The 17,089-nt window shown below is 38.3% G+C and overlaps 1 protein-coding gene across 6 annotated transcripts in view; it reads left to right on the forward strand.

Moving 5' to 3' along the window:
* The window catches only part of LOC127571219 (mitofusin-1-like), a 68,810-nt gene that overhangs the window by 41,731 nt on the left and 9,990 nt on the right, over positions 1 to 17,089 (forward strand). For all 6 annotated transcript variants that reach the window (XM_052017400.1, XM_052017398.1, XM_052017401.1 and 3 more), the window contains 5 exons: positions 4,022 to 4,143; positions 7,136 to 7,262; positions 7,828 to 7,932; positions 8,019 to 8,121; positions 13,266 to 13,495. In XM_052017400.1, coding sequence (XP_051873360.1) covers positions 4,022 to 4,143; positions 7,136 to 7,262; positions 7,828 to 7,932; positions 8,019 to 8,121; positions 13,266 to 13,495 — 687 coding nt within the window. The remainder of the gene's footprint in view (positions 1 to 4,021; positions 4,144 to 7,135; positions 7,263 to 7,827; positions 7,933 to 8,018; positions 8,122 to 13,265; positions 13,496 to 17,089) is intronic.

Genomic DNA, 17,089 nt, shown 5'->3' on the forward strand with positions numbered 1-17,089 from the left:
AGATGACACCGATTGGTACTTGTCAAGCCACTTGCACACTATGGTTCCAGGTTACCGCACACAATTTATAGTGCTGACTCCAAAAGATACATTCACACAATTCTTTCACAGCTGAATGTGTGCCTGTAACTGATTAGGAAGTGATGGGACAAATATAAGATGGGCAAGTCTTTGAGTTCTACATTTTATGGATGTCATGGACCATAGTTTTGGCTTTGTTGTCCCCTACTGTCTCATTGCCAGTCATCACCTAGATGACTTTCTCCATCTGTCAGTGTACATTATCATCTTCGATTTAGGCCTGGTTTCTATTATGTCCCATTTTTGTGTTTCACGAAACAAATTTGTTTTCAGGTGCTGTAGGTTTAACTATATGTATTGATTGACCTATACTAGTTTGAAACCTATCCTTTGTATTACGCAGGTAGACTATTTGGAAAGATTTGCTTTGTGAAGTTCAGAGTTACAGCAGTTTCAGACCTTGGTTGAAATTTCTATTTGTGGTGTTATAACTGTGCAAATTTAACATTTCAAAAGTTGTACATTTAGATTTGGAATCTCTTGTACTGGTCAGGAAGCATTCTTCAGGTTTACCATTTTATTGTGAGTTTGAATTCTGATTCAGTGGGTGCTGCACCAATAATTTCTATGGAGATGATTTCAGTGTCAAAGGATAGATATCCTTCACTCCTTTCTTGGAGCAGTGTAATACTATTTAAATCTGGTTTCATCCAGAGGAGAAACCATTAATTTCCAGAGTTTAAGATGCAAGTTGCTATTCTATTTCAGTTAAAAATACTGCAGTTTAAAGGGTGGCTGTGTTATTCAAATTCTCCTTAACAACTGAAATTATGAAATTGCTCTGCACTGTTAAGCTGCAGGTACACGGATACAATATAGGTAAGTTCCAAAAATGAGGTTAAACAACCCCATGTTTGCAAAGCACTGTTTACCCTTGATTTGGCCAGGAAAAGAATTTCTAGATTTTAATGTCAAAGCATCAATGGTAATGTTTCCATTGTTACCTCGCAGCAATGCAAAGCATTCAGTGAATGTCATGCATGCATGTTTGCAACAATGTCATAAATTTTTTTGCTGTCTCATAAATGAAGGCAATACTATGTTACTGTTTGATGGAAGATTTAAATTTCATCTCCCAGAAATAAAAGCTGTATTTAGTGGTTTTTCTCGCATTGCAAGAAAAAAAACACAATGCAACATGGAGAAGTGCAGGTGTTCAACAGTTTCATTATATGCTAAGTTCATCTTTAGTTGTGTTCAGGATTGTGTTCTGGGAATTCTTAATTGAAATCTAGCATTGTTGATCTTAAAATAGATGTATTTACAATTTTCATTGTTCTCTTATAATGATAGAAATTGCTGATTACTATCTTAACTAACCATGTCTCAGTTTCTCTTTGAGAAGTTTCTTCTTTCCTGCAGTTGTTCCTTAACAATGTGTGTATTTTACTTATCAACTTTTTGTGTTCATTGCTGAAGTCTAGACCTGCTTCGGTGAGGTGCTCTAAGGAATGCTATTATGCTTTATGTTATCTTATTCTTATTTTTAATAATTTCCTTTTTTCTCTCAAAAAAATACATTGAACAAGTGTACTTCCTGTATCATTTATTTGCACTAGGAACAAATTTATGAATATTGTTTCTAGAATGGCTATAGTTGGGCAGAAAGTTAATCTGGCTATCTATTTCTTTAGTTCACATCTGTTAGCCTTTCTGAAAATAAGTGTAGCTCCTGATGTAGAACTTCTTATGCCACTGACCTGTATTTCTTTCTTTGCTATTCTAGCAGAAGATAAAACTCATTTAAAATGAGAGAGTACTGAAAGATCAAATGAATACATTAAGTGTACCATTATCCATCTGGTCCCTTTCTTGACCATGCACTGGCTGTACATCTGGGCTGGTTCCCACTGTGCTCCAGTTGCACACGTGGCTCTGGTCCTGCTGGACACATTTCCAGCCATGCACCCAGCTACACACCTGCCATGCTCCTGCCCCGTTCCTTCTGCTGGAGGTCTTTGGTGGGGTGGGGGGGGGAATGTTCCTAGCCACTTATTGAGGTCAGGTGGCTAAGACTGAAATGGGTGAGTGTGGCCAGCTATCAACAGCCACCTTGATGATATTGATAATGAAGTTCACCTTCAGTACACCAGCACAGTCTTTAGCTGACTGAGGAAAACTGTGTTTGAAGATCAGGGATCAGGACCTTAAACCTGGCACACCCCTCTTAGTCTACTGGGCAGCAATAGTCCTTGCCATCCTATGTGTTTCTGAGACTTGGACTACCAATAGCAGATACTGCAGGGCACTAGAAAGATACCACCAATACTGAATCCAATAAATCCACTGGAAGGATAAGTGTCAGCATTCTTTTCCAGGCCAGCATTCCTAATATTGAGGCCTTAATTACATTTATTCACACTGTTGGCCACGCCATGTCATTCACTTACCCAACACAAAACTCCTAAACTATTTTGATCTTTCTCATGAGAAGAGTTTACAAGGCAAACAGACAAAAAGATTGAAGAACATTTTTAAAGGGTCCTTAGAAAAAGGTCAAGATCCCCATTGGCTGATGGGAATTCCTGGCTCATGGCTCCTCAAAGTGGAGAAAGAGCATTTGGAATGGCACTGAGCCCATGCATTGGGAGCATACAAAAGCCCAGTGTTAAAGGCAGAAGAAACACATCACTTCAAACTATTTAGCTGCCTGCCTTGTCGGGCACCTCCTGCGCCATCTGTGGCAAAATCTGTGCTTTCCACATTGGCCTCATCAGTTGCCTTTGAACTCCAAAAGAATGAGTGGAAGCAAATCATCCTTGATCCTGAGGGATTTGTTAAGAAGAAGATTGGCATCCCATAAGTTAAGTTCTTGTCGAGTAGAAAGAAAGCAGTTGTGAAATTTTGGTGCATAGACAATCTCCAAGTGAAGCTTGCATTAATACAGTAAATGTTAAGATTGACTGACTAACTTTAAAATGCAGAAAACGGCATTGTTTGTCAATATTAATTTTGCTCCGTAATCCTCCATGCTGGATGTTAGAAATGAGTGTACAGTAGATTCTGTTCAGAAACTGTAAAGAGAAAAGATGACTTAATATTTTAGGCATACATCCTTCAACTGAATCCGCTTGATAATACATGCAGGTTCTGATAGTTGTGAATAATTAAACCCATTAGATTATAAATGGGTGGAGCAGTCTTTGACTTGCTATTTTCTAATGCAATAATCATAAGAATTTTTGAGGAGTAACTGCCACCAGTTTGAAAGGAGAAGGGGAGGTTCAGCAACTAGTACAAAGGAAAGTAGAGGGAAAAGAAAAAGATGGGTAAGAATTGCCAAAGAATGGTTAAATTTTAAAATGCATGAAAGCAAATAGTGGGCAGAAGATCTGAAATTTTGGTGACACAAACTGAAGATGTTCTTGCATTGGTTAAAAAGCTATCCTGTGATCAGATTTAGTAGTTGTAGCATGATGTCATTACGTCAGATTTGAAAATGTAAACAATAATGGCAGAAGTGTGCTAAAGAATGGCAACAGGAACAAAAAGAAAATGCATTTTTTTTAATATATTATGAAGTTCATGTTAATTGTCCCAGTTGTGACATATCACCAGAGTTACAGGTGTCTTACTCCAGGCTTTCATAATGAGGAAATGCATAATTTAATCATCAGCAACTATGATGAATAAATTATAATCATCATAGTTTTCACTACATTTGCAGATTATAAACACTGCTTTATATTATTTTATACAGGTGTATAATTTTCTTTTAAACACATTACTGTGAATACAAATCTTTGGCCCAAGGCACTGTCTTGCTGCTGTTTTTGCATTTTTGTTTGATTTGAATTTTATTTCATGCTTGTGTTCTGTTGAAGCTTCTGTATATTTTGTTTAGAATCAGCAGCAAGTCTGTATCTGAGCATATTTTTATAATTGTGCAATGTAAGCAATATGAAGTTCACAGTAATGTGTTCCTGCTTGGACCTCGCAGGAGTGTATCTCGCAGTCAGCAGTGAAAACAAAATTTGAACAACACACAATCAGAGCTAAACAGATCATAGACACTGTGAAAAAAATCATGGACTCCATCAATGTGGTTGCAGCAGAAAAAAGGTAAGGAAAGCTACCAGTGACTTGATTTGTGTGCAAGGCATTAGTTTGGGAAAGCTTTTTCATTACCTGGGATTTGAATGTTAAAATGAATCCCTAATTGTTGGGGTGAAATTAAATTCTGAGGCTTTGAAATAAATTTCAATTCTCCGGTCACAGCTAGGCCATTCTTCCTGCCCCTCCACTTGCCTGCTAATCCAAACAAAAATAGATGCTATGAAAATGCACTCCGTCTAATTGATTGGAACAATACTCACTCACTTCTGAATTCCAATCTTCACCATATGCTAGATATTCCACTATAACAGGAATACTTTGGAGTAAAAGAACACTAGCAACAGAGCAAGAAACTGGAGCCCTGTTTCAGGACTCTGAAATCTGTGGCAACAATAATGGCCAACTTATTAGTCTTGTAACTGGTCCGTGCTGACCAAGATTCCCAACTAAGCTAGTCCCATTTGCCTGTATTAGGCCCACATTCCCTCTAAACCTTTCCTATCCATGTATCTGTCCAAGTTCCCTTTAACTGTTGTACCTGCCTCAACTACTTCCTCTGGCAGCTCATTCCATGTACTGACAACTCTCTACTTGACAGGCAACTTTTTCAAACAACTATTAAATCTTTCCCCTCTCACCCAAAACTAATGTCCTCTAGTTCTTGATTCCCCAACCTTTGGGGAAAGAAGACAATGTGCATTCACCCTATCTATGCCCCTCATAATTTTATTGCTCACTAAAAATAATAACCTTCAACACAATTTGGTTAGTAACAGGAAAAGTTTAAGATGGAAAAAGAATGAATGAGGAATTTTAGTCTCTGGTCTTCCAATCTGCAGGGATGGTTGTACTTCTCGTGCCTACCTTTAGTAGGTTTATTTGACTCCCTAGCAGGAAGGGACCTGGAAAAATAATGAGGGATACATTTATAACATCGATTATTTATTGCATTGATTATAACAAAACTAATATATGAAAATAGGTATGAGGGCCTGTTCCTGTGAGGATATTTGGACTCTGCAACAGGATAATGGTAAATTGAGTGGGTGAGAACTTGGAAGATGGAATTTAATGTGGGATAGTATGAGGTCGTGCATTTCGATAAGTAGAATTGAAAGGTAGATCATTATCTAAATGGAGAAAAGATTACTGAGTGATCTTGGTGTTCTTGTGCATAAATGATTAAATGGTAGATGGCAGATGCAGCAAGTAGAAGGTTAATGCCATATTGGCTATTCTTGCAAGAAGGTTGGAGTTTAGAAACTGGGAAGTATTATTACAATTGCACAAGGTACTGGTGAAGCCACGCCTCGAGTACTGTGCAGTTTTGGTCCCTTTATTGAAGAATGGAAGTACTGGCGTTGGATTAATTGGGCTAATTCCCTGTTTGAGAAGATTGTTCTATCATGAGCAGTTAAAGAAAGTAGATCTATATTCTTTGGAGTTTAGAGGAATGTGAGGTGATCTTATTGAAACTGAAGATCTTGAGAGAGTAGATAATCAGATGTTTCCACTCATGAGGGAATCTCAAATGAAGGAATGTAGTTACAAGATTAGGGGGTGGTTACTTAAACTGAAGTGAATTGGAACAACTTCTCACAGAGGGTGGTGATTCACTGGAATTCTCTACCCGGAATGTCGTGGAGGCTCGATCATTGGGGGTATGTAAAGAAGAAATAAATACATTTTTGGAGGATCTTAGGGAATTGCGGGTTATGGGGAAATGGTACAAAAGAGGAAATGAGGCCTGAAGCAGATCAGCTATGGCCATATTGAATGGTGGGGCAGGCCTGAGGGGCTGAGTGGTCTAATCCTGCTCCTATTTTCTTATGTTCTTGTGCTAACATTCTCCTATTTCAGGCAGAACTCTCTGCCCATTCCTGTGGGACTACCCTAGAAATGTATGCAAGTGTAAAAGATTTGGGGGACCTGGCATAGAGTCTGTCTCTTCTTTCCCTGCTTTATGCTCTGTTGTGTCTCTAGGCACAAAAAGAGGAAACTTTATGATTACGGAGTTTGCGAGGTATTGTATAAGCAGTGGTTTCATGGTTTTTCCATGTGCTTTATTTTAATATATTTATCACGTTTGCCTTTATTGTCTCAGAATGTGACTATTCTAATGTTTTTCTCACCAATGTCCCTACTTCCACACTACATGCTAGTGCTCATTCAAAGCTTTGCTACTTGTGTGCAGGCCTACATTGACTCCCAATCTGGCAATTCCATAATTTTAAAATTCTGTTCCTTCCTTTGAAATCATTCCATGATTTTGTCCTTCCTTATTTCAGCAACCCCTTCCTTATAATTTGAGATGTTTGCATTCTCTAAATTGGGCAATTTGAGTATCTCCACTTTTTTTTTAAATTGCTGCTCTATTGACAACTACACTCCAAACTATCTTGGTCTTGGAATTTGCAATTCCCTCTCTACTTGTCTCTTTCCCCTCCAATATGCTTCTTACATCCTATCTATTTGATTGAGATTCAGGGCATCTTTCATCTGAGGCTCAATTTCAAATTTTAGCTGTTAAAGCTCTTATGAAGTGGCTTGGGATGTTTAATACATTGAAGATATTTCTTAGTGTAAGTTGTTGTTGTACGTTGTGACATGGCCAACTGCATCAGGAATGTCTTCCCACAATATAAAGAAAGGCATCTTGGAAGAGGTAGCCTTTACTTACTGATAATGGCTGCGTGATTAAAGCTTTATCTCAAAATTAGTACACCAATCAAATTGTTCAGCCATGAAGTCATACATAAAATTATGTAACAAAGGATCAATCTGTTTATTAAAAGTGACAGCAACTCTAGTTGATAATTTTGGCAGATTACATAGTTGAAAGGTTTCATGAAAATTGGGAGAAAAAAAAACTGCTTTTTGTGGGACTCTTCAGTGAGTGTACTTCACAATAATTTAAAATAGTTCACATTAATTGAATTAGGAGCATATGTTCCCAAAATATGATCATAATTTACAATTAAACCTTCTCTGCTGTTAGAGTGCTTTCATTGGAGGAACGAGAGGATCATCTAGATCGACTGGAGTTTGTGCGTAGTCAATTGACTTTACTGTCAGAGGATTGTAAGAGAAAAATAAAACTGGTGACAGAAGAAGTAGAAGCTAAGGTGAGAATTTGTAACTCCCCACCTCCCTATAAATGTTATTTACCTTTTATCTGATAGCCTCCAGTTTATCTTTGGCCATTACTGAGATTAACCAAGACAATTAAAACTATAAAACATGTTTTAATTATTTGTGGCACAGTAAGTCCTACCCATTGAAATTTTTTATATAAGTATATTTAAATTCCAATAGTCCGCTATCCGACTATTCAGAAATCCTGATGGTTTGGCATCAGGCTTACCTGGTAATGTTTGCTGAGCTCATTTGACTTGCCAGGGCCCTGGCCTCAATGCTCCCATTTGACTCTCTGGGTTCAATGAGAAATTTATTATAGTTACTGTGTAACATCTAAGGAAAGTGATATTAAACTCATGTGGGTATTAACAAAATCAACACTCCAGTAGTCTGCGAAAATCTGCCAGTTCAGCACCACTAATCATAAGCCATTTGTGTTTTTTGGGAATGCTAATAAAGTTTCTAATTTTAATTATTTTTGACAATATTGTCAGTAGTAAAGATGAGCTTATTTGGAAACTGTTCAACTTTTTAACTATGTTGGTTTTACAGGTTTCAGCTGCAATGACAGATGAAATCTGCCGCCTTTCTGTATTGGTTGATGAATTTCGTGGAGACTTTCATTCTTCTCCTTCAGTCTTAAAGTTTTATAAAAATGTAAGCAAAGAAAGAATAATCTATCATCTTATAAAATAATGCTCATGTAGTTATTCATGTCACTAAATTATGCTATTACTTTCCAGGACCTGCACAAGCATATTGAACATGGACTAGGGAGGAACTTGGCCGATCGTTGTTCCAGTGCAGTCCATGCATCTTTGCAGACAGCACAACTTCAAATGATAGGTATGTCCATCAAGGGATGACAGAGTTAAGTTTTTGAATTAAATAGCATGACTTTTCATGGGGTTTGATTTAAGACTTGAAACTGAGTCCTATCCAATTGATTAACAACTATCCGTCCTCTTCAAGTCCGTGACAGACACTTCAGGGAAGGAATGCAACCCCGGCAAACAAACTTTAAAAATTAACCAAAAAAGAAGTTACAAATGACATGCATCAGTCATTTGTACGCGGTGAATACTTCATGTTTTGGTGTTCCATTGGCACAGATGAAATACTAAACATGTTATCAGGTTCTGTCTTAAAATCTTCACGCTCTGGAGTTAGGAAATCCAGATCAACAAAGCCCCGAGAAATTACATCCAAGTCCCAAACCAGCTGCTCCTTGCGTTCAGTGAAAGCACAAAATCATTAAGTTCCTGCAAAGTAAATTAAACATTGAAGTAATAGTTTTTTGGCATTAGAGGGAGCACTGCTATTGTGCTGCTCAGTCTTTCATAAGTGATGGGCCTCAGTTAAGGTCAGTGGCAAATAAAAGCTGCTATCAGTTCGTTGCTCCAACACGTGCCCAAAGAATCTTTGTGGATTGTGATTTGCAGTTATCAGACAATGATCAATTATATCCAGCAAGGTAGACAGACTAAATACTGCAGATTAAATAAAAGCAGAAAATGCTTCAAATACTCAGCAGTTCAGGCAACAGCTATAGAAAGAGAGAAAATCAGTTAAATTTTCAAGTTAATGTCCTTCAACTGGAACTGGTGAATGGTCACCAAGGTGAGATATTTACTATTCCTGTCTCCACAGATGCTGCTTGACTGTAAGACACTTTTCAGATTCTTATAAGAAGCAACGTTATCTTCCCATACTGACACAGAGGCTATTCTGCTCATTGGGTCCATGCAGTCCCAGGGGAACAACCTTATTACTCTCATTTCCCTTCTTTATTTCCTTGAACCCTGCAACTTGTTCTCTGAAACATGCCCCTCAACTCCCTCTGCAATTCTCTTTGCCATTAACCTAAACTAAAGGGTAACTTACAGTAGCCGGTTAATCTACCAGCACGTCTTTTCAGTGGGGAGCCCCTTGAGGAAAACCCACATGGTTTTAGTGGCAGGACTCTAACCAGTATTGATGTACAGAGGTATCTTGGGGCCTGAGTCCATAGCTCCCTGAAAGTGGTGATGCAAGTAGATAGGGTGGAAAAGAAGGCATATTGGCATGATTGCCTTCATTGGTTGGGGCGCTGAGTATAAGAGAAAGGAAGTTGCGTTGTAGCTGTATAAAACTAGTTCAGCTGCACTTGGAGTATTGTGTGCAATTCAGTTTGCCCATTACAGGAAAGATGTGGAGGCTTTGGAAAAGGTACATAAGAGGTTTACCAGGATGCTACCTGGATTAGAGTGTATGAGCTATAAGGAGAGTTTGGACAAACTTGGGTTGTTTTCTCTGAAGCACGGAGGCTGCGGGGAGATGTGATAGAAGTTTATTAAATTATGAGACACATAGATAGGGTAGATGATCAGAATTTTTTTCCAGGGTAAAAATGTCAAATACTGGCAGACATGCATTCAAGGTGAGAGGGGGAGAATTTAAAGGAGATGTGCAGGTCAAGGTTCTCTACACCTAGAATGGGAGATGCCTGGAAAAGGCTGGCAGGGATAGTGGTGGAAGTAAATACAATAATGGCTTTTAGACAGACATATGAAAATGAAGGGATATGGATCATGTGCAGGCAGAAGAGATTTAGTTTAATTTTGCATTGTGCTCTGCACAGACATCGTGGGCCAAAAGGCCTGCCTGTGCTGTACTGTTCTGTGTTCTAGTCAGAGAGAGAATGTGCAAACTCTGCACAGACAGCACCCAGTCAGGACTGAACCTAGGTTCCTTGAGCTGAGGTCTGCCACCACATGCCTATCCTTGACACTCGATGGAATCACCATTGCTGAATCCTCTGGAATCAATGTCTTAGAGTCATAGAGTAATACATCATGGAAACAGACCCTTCGGCCCAACTCATCCATGCTGACCAAGATGCCCGTCTAAGCTAGTCCCATTTGTCTGTGTTTATTATGTGTTTCGAGGGCCCATATCCCTCTAAACCTTTCCTACCCATATATATGTTCAACTGTCTTTTAAATGTCGTTACTGTCTTGAGGGTTACCATCGACCAGAAGCTTAACTAGACCAGCCACACAAATTCTGTGGCTTCAAGAGCAGATTAGAGGCTGGATATCCTGCATTGTGTGACTCATCTTTTGACTCCCCGAAGTCCACCTGCCATGTACAAGAAACAAGTCAGGGGAGTGTGAGATACTTTCCCACTTACTTGGATGACTAAATTTCCAATAATAATTATGTAGCTCAGCACATTCCAGGAAAAAGCAGCCTGCTTAATGATGGTAAACATTGAGCAATCCACTTATTTTTACCACAAAGTCTGTGCCATGCAGAATTGACTTCTTGCAGCAACAACATGGACTTGTGTGTAATTAATATAACATTTATAAAAATTGTGATACAAGACCATAAGACATGGAAGCAGAATTAGGCCATTCAGCCCCTCGAGTCTGCTCCACCATTTGATCATAGCTGATTTATTTTTCCCTCTCAACCCCATTCTCCTGCCTTCTCCCTGTAACCTTTGATGCCCTTACTAACCAAGAACCTATCAACCTCCACTTTAAATATACCCAATGATTTGGCCTCCATAGCTGTCTGTGGCAATGAATTCCACAGATTCACCACCCTCTGGCTAAAGAAATTCCCCCTTCCCTCTGTTCTAAAGGGACATCCTTCTATGCTGAGGCTGTGCCCTCCGGTCCTAGATTCTCCCACTACTGGAAACATCCTCTCCATGTCCACCCTATCCAGGCCTTTCAGTATTCGGTAGGTTTCAATGAGATCTCCCCTCATCCTTCTAAGCTCCAGCAAGTACAAGCCCAGAACTATCAAATGTTCCTTGTATGTTAACCCTTTCATTCTCAGGATCATTCTTGTAAACCTCCTCTGGACCTTCTCCAATGCCAGCACATCCTTCCTTAGATATGGGGCCCAAAACTGGAGCATTGAACGTTTATGTGTACACTTCTCTTCTCTTCTGTATTCAAATCAGATATTTATAGTGTTAGATTTTATTGCAGTTGTATTTTTAGTCACTTAATAGGTATCGTTTTGGCAGGAAATTTTTTTGATAAAACTTGGATATCAAAGTTTCCAGTTTTTTTGTGTAAATTTTGAGAGGGAAAGGGTAAATATATTCTAAAACAAATAGACCTTTATTTAAAATTGTTAAGGTTACAGAAATTTGAGTACAATTATGTATTTTTTGGTAACATCAGGTTCAGCATAGTCTTATGATGTATGGTAATAAGAACAATTAACCTGCATCTTTCCAAAATCTCTGTCGCCTTCCAGGCACAAGTTGGAAATGTAATGGAATAATCTCTGCTTTGTTGGAAGGGTATTGTTGCAACTTTGAAGAAACTCAATACCATGTCAGACAAAGCTTGATTATTGCTTAATCAACCAATCTAATAGCCGCAAGCTTACCAGCGGTAGGGTGGGTATTGTTTACTGAATAAAGTGCCGCTACCTGCAGCACTTTCTTTTGACAGCAGCTCCAAAATCTCTGTCCTTCTGTATCTAAAAGCACAAAGGTAGAATGCATAGAAACAATGCTGTCTCACCACCACCCCATAAATCTAAATACATCCTGAGCTAATTGCATACAAGCCAAATCTATTGTTTCAGGTCTGAACCTGTTCTGATGTGATGTTTTAAATGAAACTTGGATTTATATAGCAATATTTTTTTTCTCTGTGTTTTGTGGCCAGTTATCTCTCAGACCATTTTATGTTTTGGAGTTCTTTTTCAAGGAGCTGTTAATGCTGAGTCATTACCTATTTTCAAGGTTGAGTTAGATTTTGTTTAACTAGTGATTTGAAGATTCTGGAGAAGTTGAAGCCAAATTAGCCATGATCTTATTGAATAGCAAACAACCTTGAGCAGCACGGCTTACATCTACTGCTATTCCTTGTAATTAACTTTTGAAGTATAACTAATAGTATTGAAGATATTATGGCAGTCATTCTGTGTACTTTGAGGTCCCACGTGGATACTTGGCATCACAACAGTCCATTTGAGATTTTCTGGATCTCACTTGGCCTTCTGCGGATGACATCCCTCCTGCCCACAAATGTAGTTTGAGTACTGTAACAGTAGTCTAACCTGATGATGCAACTTCATAATTTGCATTACCTCTGCTAATTTAATTTGGGACCTTTTTGCACTCTTTTTCATTTCATGCATACACCAAAGTAATTCTTGGTTCTCTTTCCTAGTCAATATATTATACCAATGATTATTTTTCCCATGTTAAGTTGCTAGCATTTTTCACATTTACATTGAATAATATCTGTCATTTAAGATATAGTTCATGGGAATATGGATGAAGAGTTTCATTTTGTTTGCTCTATATCCCATTCATAACTTACATATCTGGGTATACAGAACCAGGGAAAATCACTGTGACTATGCTAAACATTATGAAAATTTACTTAATTTTCTAATTGTATTTTAATGGCACCTGAATTTTAATGGGATAAAGAAGGTAATGAAAGCGCTTGAGGTTCATTTTAGCAAACTTAATGAAAGGAGTTAAATAGAATGGATGGGATAAGATATTTAATATAAGGCATGGATAAAAGAACCAGAGGAAGCACACAAGTGTAAGTAATATCTTTCACAGGAAATTTTTGCTCCTTAAAGCAGTAGATACTTAATAGCTAAGATAATTAACTCTGACTTGTTTCCTGTCACTTAAAGTCTAAGAACATGGGGAGATGTAAACTATATAGATTGATGCCCTAAAACGTGATTGAAAAATAAATAAGCAATAAGATAGACTAGAATTTTCTTGATATTTTTGTTCAAAGTTACCAAAGAAAGTATTAGTTTTCAGAAAACACAGCATCAAGCAAACAAGCTTGATTTTTCATGATGTGTAAATTACTAACAGTATGCAGATCTGTTGATAGGCAGCAGTAACATAATTAACAGCTATCCCACTGCTAGTTTTACTTTTTCTATTAAGTTTGTGCTTAATTTAGATACAGAACATTGATCAGAGTCTATATATTTTCCAGGGAATCTCAAGCCTTTGCTTCCATTAAATGTTCAGAATCAGGTCAATGAGCTGCTACCATATCACAAGTTTGATCTCAGTTATGATCTGAATTGCGACAAGATATGTGCAGATTTCCAAGAAAACATTGAATTCCGGTTTTCTCTTGGTTGGACTTCACTGGTCAGTCGTTTTCTGGGACCTAAGAATGCTCGTAGGGCCCTTCTGGGACTTGCTGACCCAACTTCTCAGGTACGCTGTAAGCTATAAATTTGGCCATCTTTACAATAATGTTTTGAATATAGTTAACAGAAAAGTTAAATTTTGTATAATTGATTTGAAAATATTGAATCCAAAAATCCAATTTTGCATTTTGGAGTTCAAAGTTAATGTGTTTTAAGGCTAACATTTGTTCTGATTGTATGTTTTTCCCTTAGCTCTCTATTAGTTGCTCTCGAGAGAATTGGTAGACACCTACCACCTTGCCTCTGCATTTCTTCGACTGCAAATAAAAGAAGTGGTACCATTAATAATTTGCACTCCAGCTTTGTAAGGATTTTGTACTTTGGCTCCAAATTTAATAAAATAAATGAAAACTAGGCAATTTTATCCATATAATTGCAAGTCTTGCAGCTAGCGCACAATCATAATTTGTCATCTCCCACAAATGTTCCAACTAGAATTATATTGCATCTACATGGAGACAAAGTTGAGGTTGGCCCAAATAGCCCTGTCTACTAGATTACTGATTGACTAAATGTGTACCAAGCAAAAGAAATTTAATTCATGGGGCAGACAGCAGAAGTTTACAGAGGGTGGTCATTATAAAAATAAGGAATGAAATTGAACTTTAAAAAGTTATTCTTCACAAATTATTAATCATAACAATATTTAAATCAAAATTTTAAATATATTCTCAGTTTTGTTTAATATTTGTTGTTTATTCGGCCCACTGACTATGCACCTACAAAATAAACAATTTTGACAAACACTGAAGAATGAAATTACTCAGGAGTTTTTGACTGTACTTCTATTTCTTTGTATGTTGATACATTTTCTGCATTACCAGAAAGTGACAAGGGAGATTGAGGGCCAAATCTAAAAGTTCAACAAGTGGTTCATGCAGCAAGTTAAGTTACCAAAAGGAGCCTCAAATTTCCTGCATAGGGGAGAGGATAGAAAGAAGCTTCCTAGAGTACTCCCAAAAAAATGTTAGGCTCTTTTGTCAATGTAGCAGCAATGTAGACTAAGTTCTGTATAGATTTATCACCCGCAGTGCTGGGAACTGCAACAAGTTGACTCTTCACTGCATCATCAAAGTGAAGTTGACAAAACCCCAGCAGTTTTGGGACTTCTGCATTAGCACGGGAACCACAAACTTCATAGTACTTAAATCAGGGGAGGTGGTAGTTCAAAGTTGAATTGCCAGCATTTCTGAAGATGTTCTGAGTCTTGCATTTAAAAATGTAAGTAGAAAGAGTGAACCAGAAGAGTGGACAGATCAGATCAAAGCCCTGCAGCCTTGCCATATCTATCCTTGGATGGTAGTGGACAGTTAAATAGTTAATGGGATGAGGTGGCTCCAACAAAAATAGCCATCCTTAGCCATGCAGGATTCAACATATGAGTGTTAGAGCACATTGCTGAAGCATTCACAACCATGTCCACCCAGAATTGTCAGTTTCGTCTAAGATTTTTGCCAACTCTGAAGCCAGTCTTCAGCTTATTTGATTCTGTTATGATTAGTATCAAGAAGCTGCAGAGAATACTGGATACAACCTAGGCCATGAGACCAGACAACATCCCAGCTACAGAACTGAAGATTTGCGCTCTAGTACAAGCCACGCTTCTACCCCAGCTGTTTCAACAGTAGCATCTACCCAGTGTGCAAAAGTTCACAAAAAGCAAAACAAATCCAGTCCAGTTAGTATCTGTGTAGTCATCGGCAAAGTGGTGGAAGTATTGTTGACATTATCACTCGCTCTCCAATGTAAATAGCTCATTGATGCCCAGTTTGGGTTTTTGCCAGGACCACTTGGCTCCAAAACCCATCACAGCTCTGGTCCACACAAGATCTGAATTCCATATATGAGGTGTGTGACTACCATTGCCAATAAGACAATATTTGATCAACTGGCTGTTATTGTATAAATTTCAAGTATAATTTTAATGACATACTAAGCCATAATATTATTGGCTATAAGGAGCTTTGGTAAAAATGAACGGTGAGAGTCAAAGGGAAGATAGTCCAGTGGTTGGAGTCATATCTTGCACAAAAGAAGATGGTGTATTTTGTTTTGGGGGTGCCAATCATCCCAGGCTCAGGATATGGCTGCAGGAGCTCTTTAATACAGTTTCCAAGCCCAGTCATCTATAGCTGCATCATCTATTATCTTTCTTCCATCGTATAGTCAGAAGTGGGGATGTTCAGTGATGATAGCATAATGTTCAATTCCATTTGCAACTCTTGAGCAGGTGAACCAGTCTGTTTGCATGCCACAAGAGCTGTGCTGATAAGTGGCAATTAGTATTTACATCATAAAAGTGCCAGGCAATGACCATCCTCATACCTCATTATTCAATGGCATTACCATTGCTAAATCTCCCATCATTAACATTGTGTGTTCACCACTATCAGTGGTTTCGCTACATCAATACTGTAGCTACAAGAGCAGATCAGCGTCTTGGGTATCCTGCAGCAAATGACCCATGATACCCCATTGTCTTTCCATCATCTTCAAAGCACAAGTCAGCAGACTGATGGAATACTCTGTACGTGCCTGGATGAGTGCAGCTCCAACAACATTTAAGCTCAACACATTCCAGCACAAATTGATTTGGCAGCCCATCCACCATTCTAAATATTCAATACCTCCACTATTTACAAAATTCATTGTCGTTACTCACCTTAGCTACTGCAGAACCTCAAGTCTGACCACTTCCATCAAGCACAAGGGCAGCAGGTGCATGGGAACACCGCCATTTGCATGTTCCGCTCCAAGTTGCACAGCAAGTTCATGACTTGGAAATATATTGCCATCCCATCATCATTGCTCAGTCTCAATCCTGGGACTCCTTACCCAATAACAATGTGGAGGTACCTTCACCAGAATAATTTCAGTCACTCAAGTAATTGGCTCACCAGTGCCTTCTCGAGGACTATTAGGAATAGGCAATGAATGATGGTCTTGCCACTGGCACCCACGTCTTGGAAAAATTAATATTTTATTTTCAAAAAGCCAATTCTTTGAACTAGTTGCACCAATTTAACAAGATCTTAATTCATCTTCTACCTGATTCCTATGATTCCAAAAATTTATAACTGGTTTGAATACGTTCTGTAACCATGCATCTGCCCAGGGAAGAGAATTCCAGAGATCCAGCTTCCTCTGTGTTAAATAATTCTTCCTAATTTCTGATTTATTAATAGTCTGTACTAGTTTTAGTTTGTCTAGATTGTCCAGCAAAGGGAAAGCACTTCTCAGGATCCATCCTGTCATGTTCCTTCAGTATCCTTCTGTTTTGGGGGGGATTCTGACTTGGAGGCTTTCAGTCATAGTCGTAAGGTGGTTATTTCACACAATTGGCTCTTTGGCAGACAACAGATGTACAAGCCTGCAGTTCTTCTCATACTGAGCAGGATCTTTTGTTTCAATAAGATCATCTGTCACTTTTTAAAATGGCAAACCAAATAGGCCCATTCCACTTGATCTCATTCTCAAGATGAGACTAAAACTATACACAGTAAACCAATTGTGGTCTCATGGAAACCCTAAACAATTTTAGCAAGATTTTCATACTCTTGTGGTCCATTTCCCTTGAGGTAAAGGTTAGCATATTATTTGC

This window comes from Pristis pectinata, chromosome 6 (assembly GCF_009764475.1).
Source record: "Pristis pectinata isolate sPriPec2 chromosome 6, sPriPec2.1.pri, whole genome shotgun sequence".
NCBI classification, from domain to species: domain Eukaryota; kingdom Metazoa; phylum Chordata; class Chondrichthyes; order Rhinopristiformes; family Pristidae; genus Pristis; species Pristis pectinata.